Source organism: Moschus berezovskii, chromosome 15, assembly GCF_049115385.1.
Source record: "Moschus berezovskii isolate FMDL1 chromosome 15, NW_MosBer_1.0, whole genome shotgun sequence".
Classification (NCBI taxonomy): Eukaryota; Metazoa; Chordata; class Mammalia; order Artiodactyla; family Moschidae; genus Moschus; species Moschus berezovskii.
The window spans coordinates 47996993-48014882 of record NC_142474.1 but is presented as its reverse complement, the minus strand read 5'-3'; the positions used below and the strand labels follow the sequence as shown (position 1 = coordinate 48014882).

The 17890-nt window shown below is 41.0% G+C and overlaps 1 protein-coding gene across 4 annotated transcripts in view; it reads left to right on the top strand.

Moving 5' to 3' along the window:
- The first annotated feature begins 392 nt into the window (after positions 1-392).
- Positions 393-17890, top strand: part of ODAD2 (outer dynein arm docking complex subunit 2) — a 174919-nt gene continuing 157421 nt past the window's right edge. The window contains exons 1-7 of one of the 4 annotated variants that reach the window (XM_088844043.1): positions 393-463; positions 4401-4663; positions 11206-11363; positions 13688-13889; positions 14310-14416; positions 14584-14720; positions 17488-17604. In XM_088844043.1, coding sequence (XP_088700169.1) covers positions 4440-4663; positions 11206-11363; positions 13688-13889; positions 14310-14416; positions 14584-14720; positions 17488-17604 — 945 coding nt within the window. In that variant the 5' untranslated portion in view covers positions 393-463; positions 4401-4439. Of the gene's footprint in view, positions 464-1985; positions 4664-11205; positions 11364-13687; positions 13890-14309; positions 14417-14583; positions 14721-17487; positions 17605-17890 lie in introns of those variants that run through there. The other 3 variants (XM_055430171.2, XM_088844042.1, XM_088844044.1) reach the window with 3 other exon arrangements.

Here is a 17890-nt window from a genome sequence, read left to right as displayed (position 1 = left end):
AGAACCGAGCGCGTTTGTCTCGAAGGCGGCGCGCAGCTCGGGGACTGGACGCGGGGCTGGGGTGGGGGCGGGACTCGGGGCTGGACGCGGGGCTGGGGCGGGGGCAGGACGCGGGGCTGGGACGGGGGCGGGACTCGGGGACTGGGCGCGGGGCTGGGGCAGGACTCCGGGCTGGACGCGGGGCTGGGGCCGGGGCGGGACTCGGGGAGTGGACGCGGGCCTGGGGCGGGGGCGGGACCCCGGGCTGGACGCGGGGCTGGGGCCGGGGCGGGACTCGGGGAGTGGACGCGGGGCTGGGGCGGGGGCGGGACCCCGGGCTGGACGCGGGGCTGGGGCGGGGGCGGGACTCCGGGCTGGACGCGGGCGCGCGCCCGGAGCCGTGTTTACCCGGCGTCCTAGCAACCGGCGGGCGCGCGGGCAGAGCGCGGAGCACTGGGCGCGGGGCGCTGAGCCGGGTGCTGCGGTGAGTGCGACCGGCGGGGACTGGCGTCTTTGCAGCAGTCCGCGGGGGTGGAGAAGTGGAGGAGCCGCGCTCAGGCCTCGCTTCTGTCCCCTCCCGGCTTCCCTTTCTCCCCTCGGACCCGGTATCCGGCCCTCTCGCGTCTCTCCCATCACTTCCAGCCCCTGCTTCCCCGCGGACACCCCTCTCCTCCCGGGCTTGGGACCTCGGCTCTGCAGCCCCCAGCCCGGACCGCATCCACGTCCCCCTTCCCCGGCTGCCGCTCCCGCCGCTCCTGGCCTGCCTTCCCTTCTCCCTCCGTCTCTGCAGCTTTGCTTCCATCTCCGTGCGTCTTCGCTGCCTCTTCTTCCCGCCCCTCTCCGTCCTCCCAGCCCAAGACCGCGGCCTCCCGCGCAAATATTGACTTTACCGAGTTCGAGGACCGGCTGGTGCCATCCTTGCGCATCTCCACATCGGGTCTGTTTTTTATTCAGGGCTCGGTTCTTGTCAGCCCTGAAACCAATCTTTTTGCAGGTTTCATCGCCTGGTATCCTCGTTCTCTGGACGCCAGCGCGGGCACTGCTCCTAACCCGCTAGATCTTAGAGTGGACGCTTATATTCCCTAGTCTCGTAAAAAATTGAGTTTTGCTTCTGCTTAGGTGTTCCAGAAGTTATTCACGAATGGGTTTTATTTTATGAATGAGACTGGAGGCTTGCAACGGACCCTTAAAAAGAAAAAAACAAACTGTTGTATCTATTGGATGAGTAGACAATATGAGGGTAAAGTGATTTCTCAGTTTATGGAAACAAACATACACAAAAACCTTTTCCCTTATCATTGTTAAATTTCAAAATCTTGGTTTAACTCAAAATAAGTACTGTGTATTTACACATGTTCATTGTAACCATGGTTCTCAGGCCCTAAGATCTCATGGATTGGCGCTGGGTGAAAACGTCCCATCAACTTGTCTTGATTAAAAAAAAAAATATTAGTGTTTAAATTTTTGGAACATTACTGGAATTAGAGGAATAAATGCTGTAGCTTTTGTTCTCTTTGCAAATTAAGAGGTGATTAGAAATTCTCATACTTAAGAAGGAAAAAAAAACACAAAACTACCTGTTTTTCTTTTAAAAACTCAGTTGGGTCTGCAAAGTCTTTTTATTTTTTTAAAAATCTTTTATACATGGTCTTCTTTTTGCGATTCTGTTTCACTTTTTTTTTTCCCCTAATACTATTCTAATAATATTGTGCTTGTCTTCTGGATGGTCGTAGGCTCACTTGTTGTTGTTTATTGACTAAGGCATGTCCAACTCTTTGCAACCCCATGGACTGAGCCTGCCAGGCTCCTCCTCTGTCCATGGGATTAACCCAGCAAGAATACTGGAGTACGTTGCCACTTCTGGAGTTCTTTCTCCAGGGTATCTTCCCGACCCAGGGATCGAGCCTGCATCTCCTGCTTGCCAGGCAGATTCTTTACCACTGAGTCACCAGGGAAGCCCGTTTTTTCTTAGGCTTTCTTAAGTCAAACCTGTCCATTGCTGCAGCTCCTGGGTTTATTAGACTCAGAAAAACAATTTGAATAGTGTCAAATGTGTTACACACGTTCATAGAAAAATTTATCATGATGAGAAAAAGAACTTTTTTCATTTCTTAGCTCCTTTTTAAGTGTCTTCCAGAAAATTAGAATCTGGTATGTGGACTGCTATAGCCTTATATAATTTCACATTTTTTTTAAAAAAAAAGGTGCAATAAGGAAATGATTTAAACAGCTTTATAAACTGAAACAAATTTATCTTTAGTTTAAAAACAGAACCATCCACCTGAGCCTTTCTGTATGAAATAGATCTATCTGCACTTTCTTTCATAGTATTGGGAAACTCAAGAGTGTCACGCATAAATATCAGTGCTTGCTTATGTGTTCAGAATCTAGCAGTAGAAACTGAAATACTGAAATGAATGCACAGAACAAATTTATACATTTTTGGTATTCATTTTATTTCACTAGCATTTTTACAGATATACATATGTATGTGTATGTATATTATGTGTATGTATGTATATTATGTTGTTCTAAACTTTATCTGATCCAATATTTGCTTCTTATAATATTTTGCAATGCTCACTTTACTCTTCTGAAATCAAAATCATAGTTTTAAATCTCAGTGGTGCTCTCACTGTAAAATAAAAGAAGATAATTGTAATAAAATATCAGCATGCAAATGTTCAGGTAGCCACTATACTAGAATATAATGAAGCCTGGTGTGCTGCAGTCCATAGGGTCACAAAGAGTTGCACATAACTTAGCGACTGAACAACAAAATCAATTACTCCAGCCTTATGTTGAATTGCTGTGTATGCAGTAGCCCGAAATACAGTCGTGTCACAAACTTAAATTGTGTGACTAGAATTTCAATCAATGATATGATTTTGCAAAATGCTGACCTCCTGATAAAGTTCCATATAAAATAAGTATTTACAACCATCCTTTGATTTATATGGTAGTTTAAACTCTGGAAAACTCAATGCGTATTTAAACTGTGAAAAATCCTTTGTGATTATTTGTAAAGTAACAATAGGTTGTAGGCTCAGGTATGAATTATCTGAAATTGGTTATGTGCTAAATGTTGGAGGTTGCATCATAGTTCTTCCTTCTAGGGAACTGTCCTGCACATGGCAGGACACATTCTTTGTCTTCATCAAAGTGCTCACAATGTCCCCTTTCTTTTGTTTTGATCATAAAACATCTGTATGATACTTCTTCACTGTTGTTCATCAGCCAATACTTCCCAGTCGAGGACCTCTGATCTAGATGTCCCTGTTACTGGATTTGAAGATATAACAACAGGAAGGAAAGTAAAATTGCCAAACCAGTTCTATAAAATCTTGGTTCTGAGCTTTTGTAATAATTATGGGAAGTGGGAAACTAATTATATTTTCTATTTAACTTTTAAACCATTCTTCTACTAGTCCAGGTGAAAGGTTTTAACGATCAGTGTTAATTGCAAATGAGAAAATAAACAAGTATAGAGTATTGAAAAAAAAGACAAAGCTCCATAATATAGTAATATCAGGACTTATTTAGTAACTTGGCTCTTATTTAAGTGTGCAGATAATGTTATCTTTTCAGATACCTCTTTTAAAGGCTAATTTCTATTTATCGAAAGTGAAATTTATTTCAATTTCTGTTTTACACTTTAATGCTAGAATCATCTGATAATCAATTTAGATAAACAGGCTGAAAAGATTCTTATTCATGCTCGCATTTGCTCTTAAGCAAGTTATGAATTATGATAAAATATTCTGGACAGGATATATGCAGGGAGTATGAAATTTGAATTACTCAAATATTTTGATTAATATGGTCAATATGTGCCTTACCAATTTTCAGAAAAAATTTAAAATTCTATTTTACTTAATGTTCTTATTCTATTTCTTATGAATTCTGAGGGCATTTGGGGAACTTTCATCAGCCATCATTGCACAGATACAGATGTATGTTACAACAAAGAGTAACATAATTCAGTTTAATAGCATAATTATAAACAACGTGTGATCCAGCTCAAAAAAGCATCTCTCATAATCACTGGCCCCAGCAGAGCTGCAAACCAGAAGACCTGCCTCCTCCGATTCTTTTTTTCCGCTCTTGGACTTTTCTGTTTCCATTTTCTGACCGGAATTCTCGGTCTTACGCTGAAAATGAGAAAGAAGTTATTCATTCCAGGGCAGGCAGATATTGGAAAAATCCTTATGTCCTTGGGTCAGTTTTACTTAGAGCTGGTTCAGGGAACATTAACTATTTTATTGACTTGAAGAGCAATTGGATAATTTAAAAAAAAAAATCCGTCTCTAAGATGAACAAGCAGAATGTGGGTTGGGTAAGTACTAGCTTAAAATCTTGAAAATGAGAAATGTTCCTCTAGGAAGATGGATGCTATTGTCTCTCTCTCTGCTCTGATGCAGTGTGTGTGCTGAGCTCAGGTTTGAGCATCGTGGGATCCCATGGGAGTGGCACTGACCAGGTCTGCGCAGTGGACTGCTGCGGGGCATGGGGCTAAGACCCTGGAAGTTACTCCTCTCAATGAGGCTATAGTGAAGGAAATTATTCTGTTTGTGGAGAGTTTTATCTATAAATATCCCCAAGAGGCAAACTATGTTTTTGTAGAACCACTGGAATGGAAAACAAATTTGGACCCCTCAGCATTTGGATCAGGCTATGCTGTCAGGTAAGCCAGTGAATTGCTTCTAGAGTTTAATGTCTTCAGTTGCATGTTTTTTATTGATTGGTTGTAGGTGTAAGGCAAATCACTTCACCTGTGTGAATCTCAGAAATCTCAGAAACCTGGAGGCACTTGGGTGAAATCTTAGGATGTGTAGTTTGGCCAATACACTATTTATCTAATTTTTACATTTGAATTTTCTTTTGATAGGGAATGTGTTTCCAGGTCACTGTACTCTCCAACATTTGCTGTTGCTTTGTGACTGGTCTTTTCACTCACACAAACTGCCAGATGCCACCAGGCATTGGTTTCATGACCTGAAATAAAGACAAAACCCCTTCTGGTATTTAAATCTGTGGGGCAGCAAAGGGAGAATGGTACATTTTGCTAATATATAAGAAAAAGACTTAACAATTAGCATTGTCCTTAAATGAGAACCTTCCAAATATGAGATTCAAAAAAAATCCTACCTCCACCTCAAACAGCAGGCTAGCAATTTATCTCTTTTGATCATAGCTTTGATTATATATTTTATATAAATTACATAGGTTTATATAAATATAATTATGTATATAATATATTCTGTAAGTATACATTATAGATGATAAATATATGTAAATACATATATTCTTTTTTTTTTTTTTGGTCAACTTCAGTTTATGTGTCCCTTTAGGCATTCTGATCCTCTTCCTTTGTTTCTCTTTAGTTTTGCATATGAACTTTTAAAGTCTGATCTTATGAAAAAACAGTTCTCTGGCCAAAGTTTCCTATGCATGCCTTTTCCATTTGGGATTATTTTTGAGCATAAACTCAGAATTTAATTTTTAGAACTGTAAAATCATTCTCTTTTTTAAAAGTCTTTATTGAATTTGTTACCATATTGCTTCTGTTTTATGTTTTGGGTTTTGGACCCTGAGGCATGTGGGATTTTAACTCCCTGATTAGGAATCAAACCTGTAATCCTTAACTGGAAGTCTTAAATCACTGGACCACCAGGGAAGTCCCTGGAAAATCATTCTTGAACTGTATTTCAAGGGCGCTTTGGTTCTGATATCATGGTCTATTTTCTCTCTGAATTTTCAGAAATCTTTTTTTTTTAATTATATTTTATGTTTAACTGTGCTAATGGTCACTTTCTCCCAAAGTGTTTCATTTCCTTCACCTAAGTTCAGTGTAGCATCAAGCAGGATGTTTGGACATTTTGACACTATGTATGTTTTGAACCAGCTACCCCTTTATTGTCTTCCTTCTGTCAAGTTTACCATGCAGCTCTTCAGTGGGCTAGTTTTCCTATTTGTCATTCCTGTTTCTGACCTTGGTTGATGATCTCTTTGATGATGGAAGAAATGAGAGGGGTGTGTGGTAGTAGCAGTCACTGCGTAGGGTGGAAAATATTCCTGTGTGTCTTGATGGAAACCAGGTAGATCCTGACTGACCCAAAGAAGGCAAAAGATATAGCTGAGATTTTGGTGGTTATCGTCATTTAGTCGCTAAGTCATGTCTGACTCTTGTGACCCCATGGACTGTAGCCCACCAGGCTCCTCTGTCCATGGGATTCTCCAGCCAAGAACACTGGACTGGGTTGCCATTTCCTTCTCCACGGGATCTTTCTGACCCAGCAATTGAAGCTGGGTCTCCTGCGTTGCAGGCAGATTCTTTATCTACTGAACTATGAGGGAATGAAGGAGAATACCGAATGCTCTCACATCCAGGTCCTGACCCACCCTGTGCTCTATCCCCTAAACCAAGGAACCTTCAGCACGCAAAGTCACATGGTATTTGGTCCATCCAGCAGCATATCCCGTGATGTAAACCAGCGATGCCCTCAATGGCAGGAAGAATGTGTAATTAAACAGTTCGTCTGCCTCTTTCTTTGCTCTTTGGTTCATATGCACTCTTTTGCTTAGCTGCAGGGCCTTAGAACATGTTTATTCATTTATTTAAAGTGGAGGAAGCCCCCTAATCGAGATTCATATCTGTAAGACCATGTGGATACCCAAGTCATCCTGAGGACTTAAGCCTGGAGTTTCTGGACGTGTTTATACCAAATAGTAATGTCCTTGGACGTTTGAGAACAAAGGCAGATTCTTCTTGGGGTTATTCATTCTCTCAGCCCTCTTCTTCCAAAGCAATGCAATTTCATCTATACCAAAACTCTGTTAAAGCAGCCAAGCGACGCCCCCACTTTTGCTGATCTCTGCAGATATATTGGAGGCCACACTTTTACTTGTGGCCTTACTTCTCAGCAGCTGTGCATCTCCAAGGGCACACTCTGTAGCCGTCAACACAGGTGTGATGAGCCTTGTCCTGAGCTAGGCTTGTTGGCATCTGGTGTTGAAACTGATCCTTTAGTCACACAATGAGGAAGTTTTATGTTTCATCCACCATCTTCTTTCCTTTTGTGCAGTTGGTTGCTAGTTGACTAGATAAGCACAGCACTGGCCAGATTCTGTTGTCTCCTTTAGATGCATTCCCGAGGTGCACCTGTTCATCCTGTATTATCTCTCCACATTCATTGTTGAGGAGGAAATATCTCTGCTTTCATTTTGATGGAAATCGTAGGTCTCTTTTATCAATGTTTCCAGTTGTTTTTGTTCTTATCACACAGGATGAGATTAATAATCTTCCTAAAACACCTCAGAATGAACCCCAAATCACTGTCAGTTAAGGACAGGTGACAGCACTCAGTCGTGACACTATCTGTGGGTGATGCCCAGAACTTAGTTAGAGTCTCTACAGAGTAGCTTGGGCATTTTTTTTCTTGTTTTTAAAAAATTCTATTTTATATTAGAGTATTGTTGATTATCAATGTTGTGCTAGTTTCAGGTGTATAGCAAAGTGCTCAATACTCTGTAATAACCTAAATGGGAAAAGAATTTGAAAAATAATCGATTCATGAATATGTATAATTGCTAGTCATTTTTGAATAGTTTTTTATTTGCTTATTTACTGTCTGTAAATCCCTGTTAGTGCTATGTATCTCAAGTCCTTTGCCTTTTTCTTTTCTTTTTTATAATTTTTATTGGAGTATAATTGCTTTACCATGTTGTGTTTCTACTGTCCAGCAAAGTGAATCAGCTATACGTATACATACATCCCCTTTTTTATGGACTCCTTCCCATTTAGGTCACCACAGAGCATGCAGTAGAGTTCCCTGTGCTGTACAGCAGGTTCTCGTTAGCTGTCTATTTTATATATAGTATCAACAGTGTGTATCAGTTCAGTTCAGTTCAGTCGCTCAGTTGTGTCCGACTCTTTGCGACCTCATGAATCACAGCACACCAGGCCTCCCTGTCCATCACCAACTCCCGGAGTTCACTCAAACTCATGTCCATCGAGTCGGTGATGCCATCCAGCCATCTCATTCTCTGTCGTCCCCGTCTCCTCCCACCCCCAATCCCTCCTAGCATCAGACTCTTTTCCAGTGAGTCAACTTGTCGCATGAGGTGGCCAAAGTATTGGAGTTTCAGCTTTAGCATCAGTCTCTCTAATGAACACCCAGGATTGATCGTCTTTAGAATGGACTGGTTGGATCTCCTTGCAGTCCAAGGGACTCTCAAGAGTCTTCTCCAGCACCACAGTTCAAAAGCATCAATTCTTCGGTGATCAACTTTCTTCACAGTCCATGTCAGTCCCAATCTCCCAGTTCATTCCACCTCCTCTTTCCCTCTTAGTATCCATATTTTTCTTTTAATTGGATAAGCAGTTTTTGATTGGGTAAGCATTCAGAATCACTTGGTGAAAATGATGTTACCTGTTCTTTCCTCCCCTCTGGTAGAACTAGGATTTTTGAATCATGTCTGCTTTAATACTGCAGGATGTTAGTTGTAAGTGACTGTCTGCTGTGTCTCTGTGATTATAAATAAATGATTTGGGAGAAATTATATGCTGGTATAAGTTCTGTGTGGATGAGACATCAGGATATTGGTTGGAGCAGGATGCCTCCTCTACTGGAAATGCACATTTTACACCCAGTTCATACCTTTATGGTCCTTAATCTTCTGATCAGTATCACTAAGGGCTGAAACACATGATCTCCAGCCTTAAAATGGTATTGTTTGATGAGACAGTGATTATTGTATTTTGATAAAATTTCAAAGTCACAGATCAGTGGCCTGAAATTCTGTTTCTGAACTCTTTGCTTCTCATCCCTGAGAATTACTGAATAGTTTCTCAACTACAACCTTATTTCCCATGTTACTATTCAGACATGTATCTGTGAAGTAATTACTGTGTTCTGGACATGGAACTTGACATTGGGGATTAAATAAATGAGACATTTTTCCTGCTTTCTATTGTATAAGCTGAGCGTTTTTAGCTCCCTTCTCAGTTCCAGTTTAAAAGTCTCTTGATCAGGTCGATGGATTTCATTTATTCTTTCTTTCATTCTTCTTAACCTTATCAAGATGGCTACAGTAGTTTTCTTCCAAAAAGCTCTGTCTTCAGGGCTAGAGACTGCGAGCGTGAAATGGGAGCCTGCTTTTCAAGAATCCTCTCGGTCGCCGGCATTTTAGCTCCTCCGGCTCTGTTCAGCAGCAGGCTTCAGCTGGCAGGACAATGAGACATGTCCCCATGCCCCTGCCGTTCTCCTGGTCTCCCCAGGAGTTTCACTTTCTCAAGTTCAGGAGCTTGATCCTGTGGGTATTCGTTCTGCCTGTGACTTCATGCTCTCCTCATCCTTTCAGCACTAATGGCCCCGCCCCAGTACAGGCCTCTAAGACCACTCCTCAGTCCTAAGGGAGTTCTTTCAGAAGCTTTATTCCAGGGAAAATAAATATTCTGTAAATTATGCCCGGCACTGGCAGATCTGAAACCATTTTGCTCCTTCATTTATTCCTCGTGCATCTGTCAAACACCTTCTGTGTGCAGTTCCTCTTCAAGGTCCTGGGAACAGAGCAGTGGGGGAGACTAATAGAGCTTCTGTTTTCCCTTCTGTTTGCTGCTGCAGCAAATTACAATGCACTTAATGGCTTAAAGCAACGTGGATTTAAATGTTACAGTTCTGGAGGTGACAGTTTCTAAAAATGAGTGTGGGCAGGGCTGTGTTCCTTCATTCTTGCCTCCTGCAGCTTCTAGAGGCCACTTGTATCCCTCGGCTTGTGGCCTACATCACTGAGCCCCGGTTCCATTGTTGTGTTCCATCTCTGACTTGACCCTGCTGCCTGCCTCTTCTGAAGATTCCTTTGATTACATTGACCCACCTAGATACCCCAGAGCAGTCATCTCATCTCACAGTCTTTAATGTCAGCCATCTGCATAGTCCCTTTTGCCACATAAGGTTCCAGAGACACCCCCTGTGCCCCCAGTTTCGACCTTCTATTTTAGTGAAATAGTAATAGATTAACTGAGTCTGTTGATTTACTTTTTATGATGAACTGTCAACATCTCCCAACTATTTATCTGTGTTACAATTTAAAATAGCAGGTCTTGAGACTTCCCTGGTGGTTTAGTGGTTGAGATTTTTTTCCTTCTAATGCAGGGCTTCCCTGGCAGCTCAGATGGTAAAGAATGTGCCTGTAATACAGGAGACCCAGGTTTGATCCTTGGGTCGGGAAGATCCCCTGGAGGAGAGTATGGCAACCCACGTCAGGATTCTTGCCTGGAAGATCCCCATGGACAGAGGAGCCTGGCGGGCTATAGTCCTTAGGGTTGCAAAGAGTCGGACATGACTGAGTGACTGAGCACAGCAGGGAGTGAGGGTTCCATCCCTGGTCAGGGAACTAGATCCCCACATGCCTCAGCTAAGACCCAGTACAACCAAATAAATAAATAGATACATATTAAAAAAATTTAAAAAATATCAGATGTGAACACTTTTACTAGGGATTATCAGTATGTAATGAAAAACTTGGCAGTTTAAGTAATGTTTTAAGTAGTATAGATATATTGTGGCCATAAAAAAAAATCTTAATATTTTAGAAATGACAACCTAAAACAGTTAAAATGGGAAAAATACCACTCTAAGAGAGCTAACGATTTCTGATCAGGAAAAATCCTAGTTAGAAAAACTGCTTATTATCCTAAACTAAACCAAATTAGGGGTTTGGAGGGGGAAAATAATCCACAGAGGGGATCTAGTTTGTCTTTTTTCATAGCACTTTTTTTTTTTTTTTCTCAGAAACAGAGTAGCCAAGAAAGTTCCTAACCACTAATTACTGTGGTGTAAAAATTTTATAAATAAAATAACATTGGAAATCCACAAAACATAAATGATTCCCACAGAACTAGTGATTTCAAAAAAGATGTCCAATGCATTATTAGAAAAACAAAACCAAAAACTGTGAGTTTACATAGGTATTCAGGAGATTCCTTAAAATTTTTTTTCCTGGATATATCATATTGCTAAAGAAGTTTGGGGATTTAAGAACCTAAAAGTGGGTGAAAGTGGGAAAATAGATGAGTTTCTAACAAGACCTATTTATATTCTCTGTGTTTTATCATGAGACATGGAAATAATGTGTTGCGATGTCTTAAATTAACTTATACTGGCATTCAGGTAACCCTAAGCCTTCAAGAAAAAAATGTCTTTTTTTTTTTTCATTTTTTAGTGGAACAACAGTCAAATCAGAAGAAGTTGATAAAAATGGAGAGCCTTTGCTATATCTCTCTGTACCACAAATTAAAATTAGGAGCTTTGGGCAGCTATCACGTATGCTATATTTTGCTAAAAATATGAAGCTGAAGGAAGCACAAGCATGTATTGAAGGTGATATTTATACTCCAGTCTGTGGTTTGAACTTGCAGAAACATAATCTTGGGGGCTGGGGAGGGAATCCTTTGTTTTAGTCTCCTTGAAAAAGTTCTCTAAGCTAAAAGGTAAAAAGTACTAAATTCAGCTTCATAAAAATGTCCTTAATTTTTCTCGGTTGAAATGTTATGCTCATATCAGCTTTCCACATTAAATGAAAACCCTAATGCTTTACCATTAGTCAACTTCTAGATTTCTAATTTCTGTGTGTGGTTTCAAGCGAGCCTTCTTAGCTTCTGGAAAGACCTGAGGCCTTTAAGGTTCATGTCAGGGAAAGAGACAGATGTCCAGGGCCAATGTTAGGAGCCATCCTCTTGCATTCTGGTGTCCCAGATGGTGATCAGTTTCCTTTAAAATGAATGTAGCCTCTTCCTTTAGCAGACAACCTATAATAACCTCACTTCCCATTTGTCTCAGCCTGAATGCACAGCTTTCTGTGAATCGTTACTTTCATTCAGTGGGAAATATTTCTCCTCTTCACTAAAGTTATAGAATGTTCTTATTGCCTAATCATCTGACATGCAAAACAGAATGTGATTACCTGCTATAACTGGGCTTTAAATATTTCTTATGAGTAGAAATACCTAATAGTAGGTAATTATGTCACGCGTGTGCTTTGCTCCTTTGTGATCATGTGACGTGTGGTTCCCAGGCATAATATACATGGGTTCTGTCTCTCATCATTCTTTGCCACTATCTGTGTCTCTGAGGTGGAAAGTTGGTCATTTTATATTCTTTTGATTTTTTGAAAGATGTGAACCTTAGGACAGCAGCCTCTTTTTATGTCTTGTCTACTCTTCCTATACCTCAAAGCTACTTTTCTGAGGAAGGATGATATTTTGAGAATAAAACTGAATTTCAGAAGAGTTAATCAAGTGCACAGCCTGTTCATTAAATTCAACTTAATCTGTAAATTTAAATCCACAAAGTGTTATATACCCAATCTGGCTAAATATGCAACCTTTGCTGCATTTTGCCCTTTCTGGAGGAGTTCTAGGTAAAGCTCTTAGTTTTAGGTCCAAATTGTATAGTACCTGGCAGTTTGGAAGTCAGCTTGTGTCTTTCCCCAGAATTCACCTAATATTTCTCTTCATAATCTTTAGAGATGCCAGTTGTAAGGTGATGAATGGAGATGCTCACTAAGTGCTTGGTCCCTGGGTCTCCTTCTCGTGATGCCCGCACCCTACCCCAAGCAGGTTTTTCTAACAGCCCCCAGCCTCTCCTGCTAACAGTCCACTTCCTGTGGGAAAGTTAAAAACCATTGCCGTCTTCTCTTCATGTCCATCAGGTCATGCTTTCTGAATTAGTCCCATGGGCATTTCCCCTCAATCCAAATGCATATATATTTTCATCTGACTTGAATTTCTCCTTCCTAAACATGGTTTTGCCCATTTATCCCTCATTTTCAACCATATAGTTTTTTGAAAGTGTTAGTGGCTTAGTCATGTCCAGGTTTTTGTGACCCCCATGTACTGTAGCCCACCAGGCTCCTCTGTCCATGGACTTCTCCAGGCAGGAATAATGGAGTGGGTTTCCTTTCCCTTCTCCAGGTAATCTTCCCAACCCAGGAATCGAACGTGGGTCTCCTGGATTACAGACGGACAGATTGTTTACTATCTGAGCCACCAGGGAAGCCCCATTTTGGCCTTTATTAAATTCTGTTTTCAACATCTCTAGATTCAACTTTCAGCCTTGGTTATGAGTTGGGATTTAAAATTTTTACTATAATTTTAGCATTTATGTAAATACTTGTTATGTTTTCCCAGTTAACATCTAAGGACACTGGAAATATAAGCAGTTCAAACAGGTGGAAAAGATTGGCAGTAGATCTGTAGACTGAGAAAAACCATGCTATTTTGGAGAGAAAACGTTTGTGAATACTGTTCACTGATACACACACAGAGACACACACAGTTCTAGTGATCATTTTTCTAAGGAGACCAATATTTCTCTATCTTCAAATCAATTCTGGATGTATTAATTGAATGCCTATCCTGAATGAGGCCCCATAGTCAACTTAAATAGAAACAGACTCTTGGCTTCTGGCCTATTAAGGTGATGACATATATACATGATATTATAGCACAAGGTGAACATCTCAAGAGGAGTAAGAAAGTTTCTAAGTATAATAGAATCTGAGAAATAGAGATTAATTAAATTTGGGTCAGTCAGAGAAAGTTTAATGAAATAAACGTGTTTGAGTGGGCTCCAAAGGATTTGATATTCTTTATGACTCTAGTAATAACAAGAAGATAATTTTCAAAATTTACTTTTTTGGTCAGCAAATGAAAATCCGGTAGCAAAAATCTTGGGCTTTGATTATAATATAATAAATGAAAAAAATGGAAACTCATTTGTATCTAGTATTCTTGACAAAATTACCAAAGATGATGGTCCTGAAATTGAGATTAAGATGAAGATTGCCTTGCAACTCAAGCAGCTGGATCTGCACTTACTCAATCATTCTCTGAAACATATTTCCTTGTGAGTCTTCTTTTTTTTTTTTTAACAAACCTCTGAAAGTTGGTTCTAAATCATTAGATAAATTTTAAATTATAATACACTTATGTAGAGTTTGTCAGATTTAAAACTTGTTCATCTTTCTAGTCTTTTCTAGTACTTTGATACTTTCATTAAGAAATGAAGTCACTATTTAAGTGAGTGCATTTAAGTGTTACATTCAACATTCTCAGCATTAAATGCAAATCACTAATTCTTTAATGTCTGGCAGTGTTATGAGATTGTAACATGGTTAAAAATCACTACAATTTTGTTGATGTATAATTTAACTGATATTTTAATTACAAAAACAATATTCCCCAATATAATAGAATGTTTTTATGTTGTTTTCTGTGGATTCTCTTTTAAAGTATTTAAAATGAATTTCTTAAACATTTATTTCAGAGAAATACGATTAAATCCAGGGACTGTGAAGAATGACATAGAGCTGCTTAAACGGTTCTCAGGAAAGGGAGAACAGACAGTCTTGGAATCTATTGAGTATACCTCAGGTTCATGTTACGTTCTATTTATCTTCATAATTACATTTTCAAAATGCTTCAATAGCTAAATATTTAAGAAACAAAAACTTGAAATATCAATCCTATTTTTTGAAGTCAAGCTGTGTTACAAGTTGAGGTTAAGGAGCTCCTTTTACTTGTGTGATAATTGGTTTCAGATTATGAATTTTCAAATGGATGTCGAGCCCCACCTTGGAGACAGATTAAAGGCGAAATTTGTTACTTGCTGGTGAAACCTCATGATGCTGAAATTTTGTGCGTTACTTGCAGCAAAGAAGGAGTGTTTTTAAATGGTGTAAGTAATTTTAAAAAAAAACTAGTATTTACTTTAGTCCTGAGGCTGATTTTTAAGAGCAGGCATGTCTCCAGGATTGAACCCCAAAACCAGGCAATTGAAGGATTGTCCTGTGGGATTCAAGCAGATCTCTTTGCTGTGCTTGCTGCCTCAGTGTCCCCTACAGGTCCTCAAGTCAGCGTTCTAGGAACTGACCTTCATAGTGATCCATTCTGCTATCTGAAACTGAAACCTCTTTAACATGATCAGTTCACTGATTAATGATACAAGTATTAGAGGGAAAAAAGTCAAAAAAGGAGCTCCAAGGTAACGCAAAAGCCATAACTGGCTTCTGTCCTCAGGGCTGACGGGACCAACAAAAGAGAGGAGGGGGTCCACAGAGGAAGGGCTCCCGCAGAGGGGAACCTGCTACCCAGGGAGGGGCTTCCAGGCTGTGCTGGCTCCTCAGCATCTCTGGACAGTGCCTGCATGGAACTGGGACTTACACCTCTGAAGAGTGGGCCCTGCTTACTTTGGTGGTGGTCCCTTAGATGCTCAGAGGGTCCCCACAGAGCTGGGGCTCACACATCTGCAGAACAGGCACCTCCAGGCAGTGCTGGTCCCCTTGGAGCCCAGGTATTTCCCTGAAACCAGCTAGGGCCCCTGAAGAGTGGGTGCTGCCCAGTTAGCAACTGGCATCTTAGGGGCTGAGTAGGATTTGACAGAGCCGGGTCTCTGAGGAGGGGCCCCAGCAGCTGTTGCTGGTGTTTCTGAGGGATCCTGATGAGCCTGGTTCTGGGCCTCTGGGAAAAGCCCCCAGAAACTAGAACCAACTGTTGCTACCGGAAGCAACTGCCACTGTGGGGTGAGGGGCCGTTGCTGGGTGACTCTGAGAGGATGTAGGAGGGAGCAAGTCCCTCCTGCCTCTTCCAGCCTCCCCAGCGACCTCTCCCCTCTTGCTGACGGAAATTCAGTTGGCCTGGCAATGGAGAAACAGCTCTACAGACTTCGGCCCGAGTGTCAGCAGAGTGTGGGTGGGTGGCCCTCCACCTGAGGGAGGTGGCACATGGCATTGTGAATCTTCCGGATTAAACCCTGGACGTTGAGGCCCACACCTACTTACTGAACTTGGCTGGAAGGAGCAGCTCAGCTTTCTTCTCTGCAAAGCCCTGTCCTCGCTGTCTTCATGTAAACTTGGGACTCGCAGCAAAATTTGGCAGGGAGGATCCACCTCCTTAACAGGGACCCAGCCTTCCCAGAGGACTGTTTGGAGAGTGCTCATGCCTCGGCCTGGGTGGGTATCAAGATGCGGGGCCGTGTTCTTAGTGGCAGGAGACACGTCTTCTAACCTGCCTTTCGGTGCTCATCTTGTCAGTGAGACCCTGGGCTTCTTTCGGCACAGAGGAAGCAGGTGACCTAAATATGATTTTGCTTTCAGTTTGTTTTTATTAATAGAAAAGCAGAATATCCAATTGGAAAATAAGAGATTGAGAAAAAGGAATGCTTTTCTTTGGCCTTCCAGAGTGGGGTGAGGAGCCTTTGCTTCTATAAAAGGCTGTTGATGCACATACAACTTGGTTCGATATGAAAATATCTGGATGTTCCTCAGCTTAATAAATGGAAGACAGGGAAGCTTGTTTAGTAATCCAAGGAAATGTATTAGACAAGGAAGCTGTTTAGTAATCACAAGGAAATGTATTAATTAGATACTACAGTTTATAACTATGTTATATATGTGTGTACATATATACATATATTTATACACACAGGGGGCTCCCCTGATGGCTCAGTCAGTAAAAATATCCCCCTGCAATGCAGCAGATGTTGGTTCGATCTCTGGGTTGGGAAGATCCCCTGGAGGAGGGAATGGCAATCCTCCTCCAGGGGACATGACAAAGAGTCAGACATGACTGAGCAACTAACACTTTAACTTTTCATATATATATATATGTACGTGTGTATATATGTGTGTGTATATATATATATATATATATATGGTGGTGTGCAACTCTTTGTGACCCCGTGGACTGAAGCCCACCAGGTTCCTCTGTCCACAGAATTCCCCAGGCAAGAATACTGGAGTGGTTGCCTTTCCCTCCTCCAGAGGATCTTCCTGACCCAAGGAATCGAACTCAAGTCTCCTGCATTGCTGTCGGAGCCACCTGGGAAGTTACATATGTATACACACATACCGTTTTGTATATATACACACAGACACAGTTATATATGTAACACACTACAGTGTATGTGTATGTATATATCTATGCAAACACACATATATGGTATAGGAACAGGAAAGAGACAAGAAAGACAGACAGGCCAAGGGAAGAGGGACAGATGGTACATGGAGGTCAGACCCCTGGAAAATAAGCCTATAGTAATCATGCTCCACACAGAATAAGAGCAGGGTGTGACCAACAGAAACATAGGCTTTTGTGTGGTGACATTCTCACCTCAGAGGCCTTTATGACTTCGTCAAAGTCTCATGAAGTCGTAATGCATTTTCACAGGACAGAAGGGCAGAGGGGAGGGGCTTTCAGGTCTCTGCTGTAGCAGCGAGCCCTGTGTGTCTAGGAGGCCCTTGGTAAAGGCTTGCCGAATGAGTGAATAAATAAATGAATTTACATTTCATTAAGAGGGAAGGGTTTGCCTGCACATTTCATGTGTAAAGACAAGCACATGGATCCTTTAGAGAAGAAAACATTACTTGTGGTTGGGTTGTGATTTACTGATCAAGTTCTTATGTTGCTAGTCCATTAATTACCGCACTAAACTTTTTCTTCCAAAGGGCAAAACAGATGATGAAGGGCAAATTAATTATGAGAGAAAAGGAGAAATTTATAAAGACCTTGTCACACTTTTAAAAGAAAAGTCAGCAATATTTTCAGAAAATATGTCTAAACAGGTAAGTTTTACAGTCTCTTTTGAACTTTTATAGCATCGTAGTTTTTGGCTGCAACTTTCTGTAGTATAAAAAATTGGAGACTAATGCTGCCTTGTTTTGGACAGTACTTTCAATTATTGTAGTGTTTTCCACAATATAATATAAAGTAATACATGTTGTAAATGTAGCAATTTAAGAATGTTTCTGGTTTTCTTTAGGTGACAGGAATGATATTTCAAAGTGTTTTCTAAATAGGACTTTTTCATTTTCCGTTTTGAATTAATTACACTGAGAACAAAGGACTCAG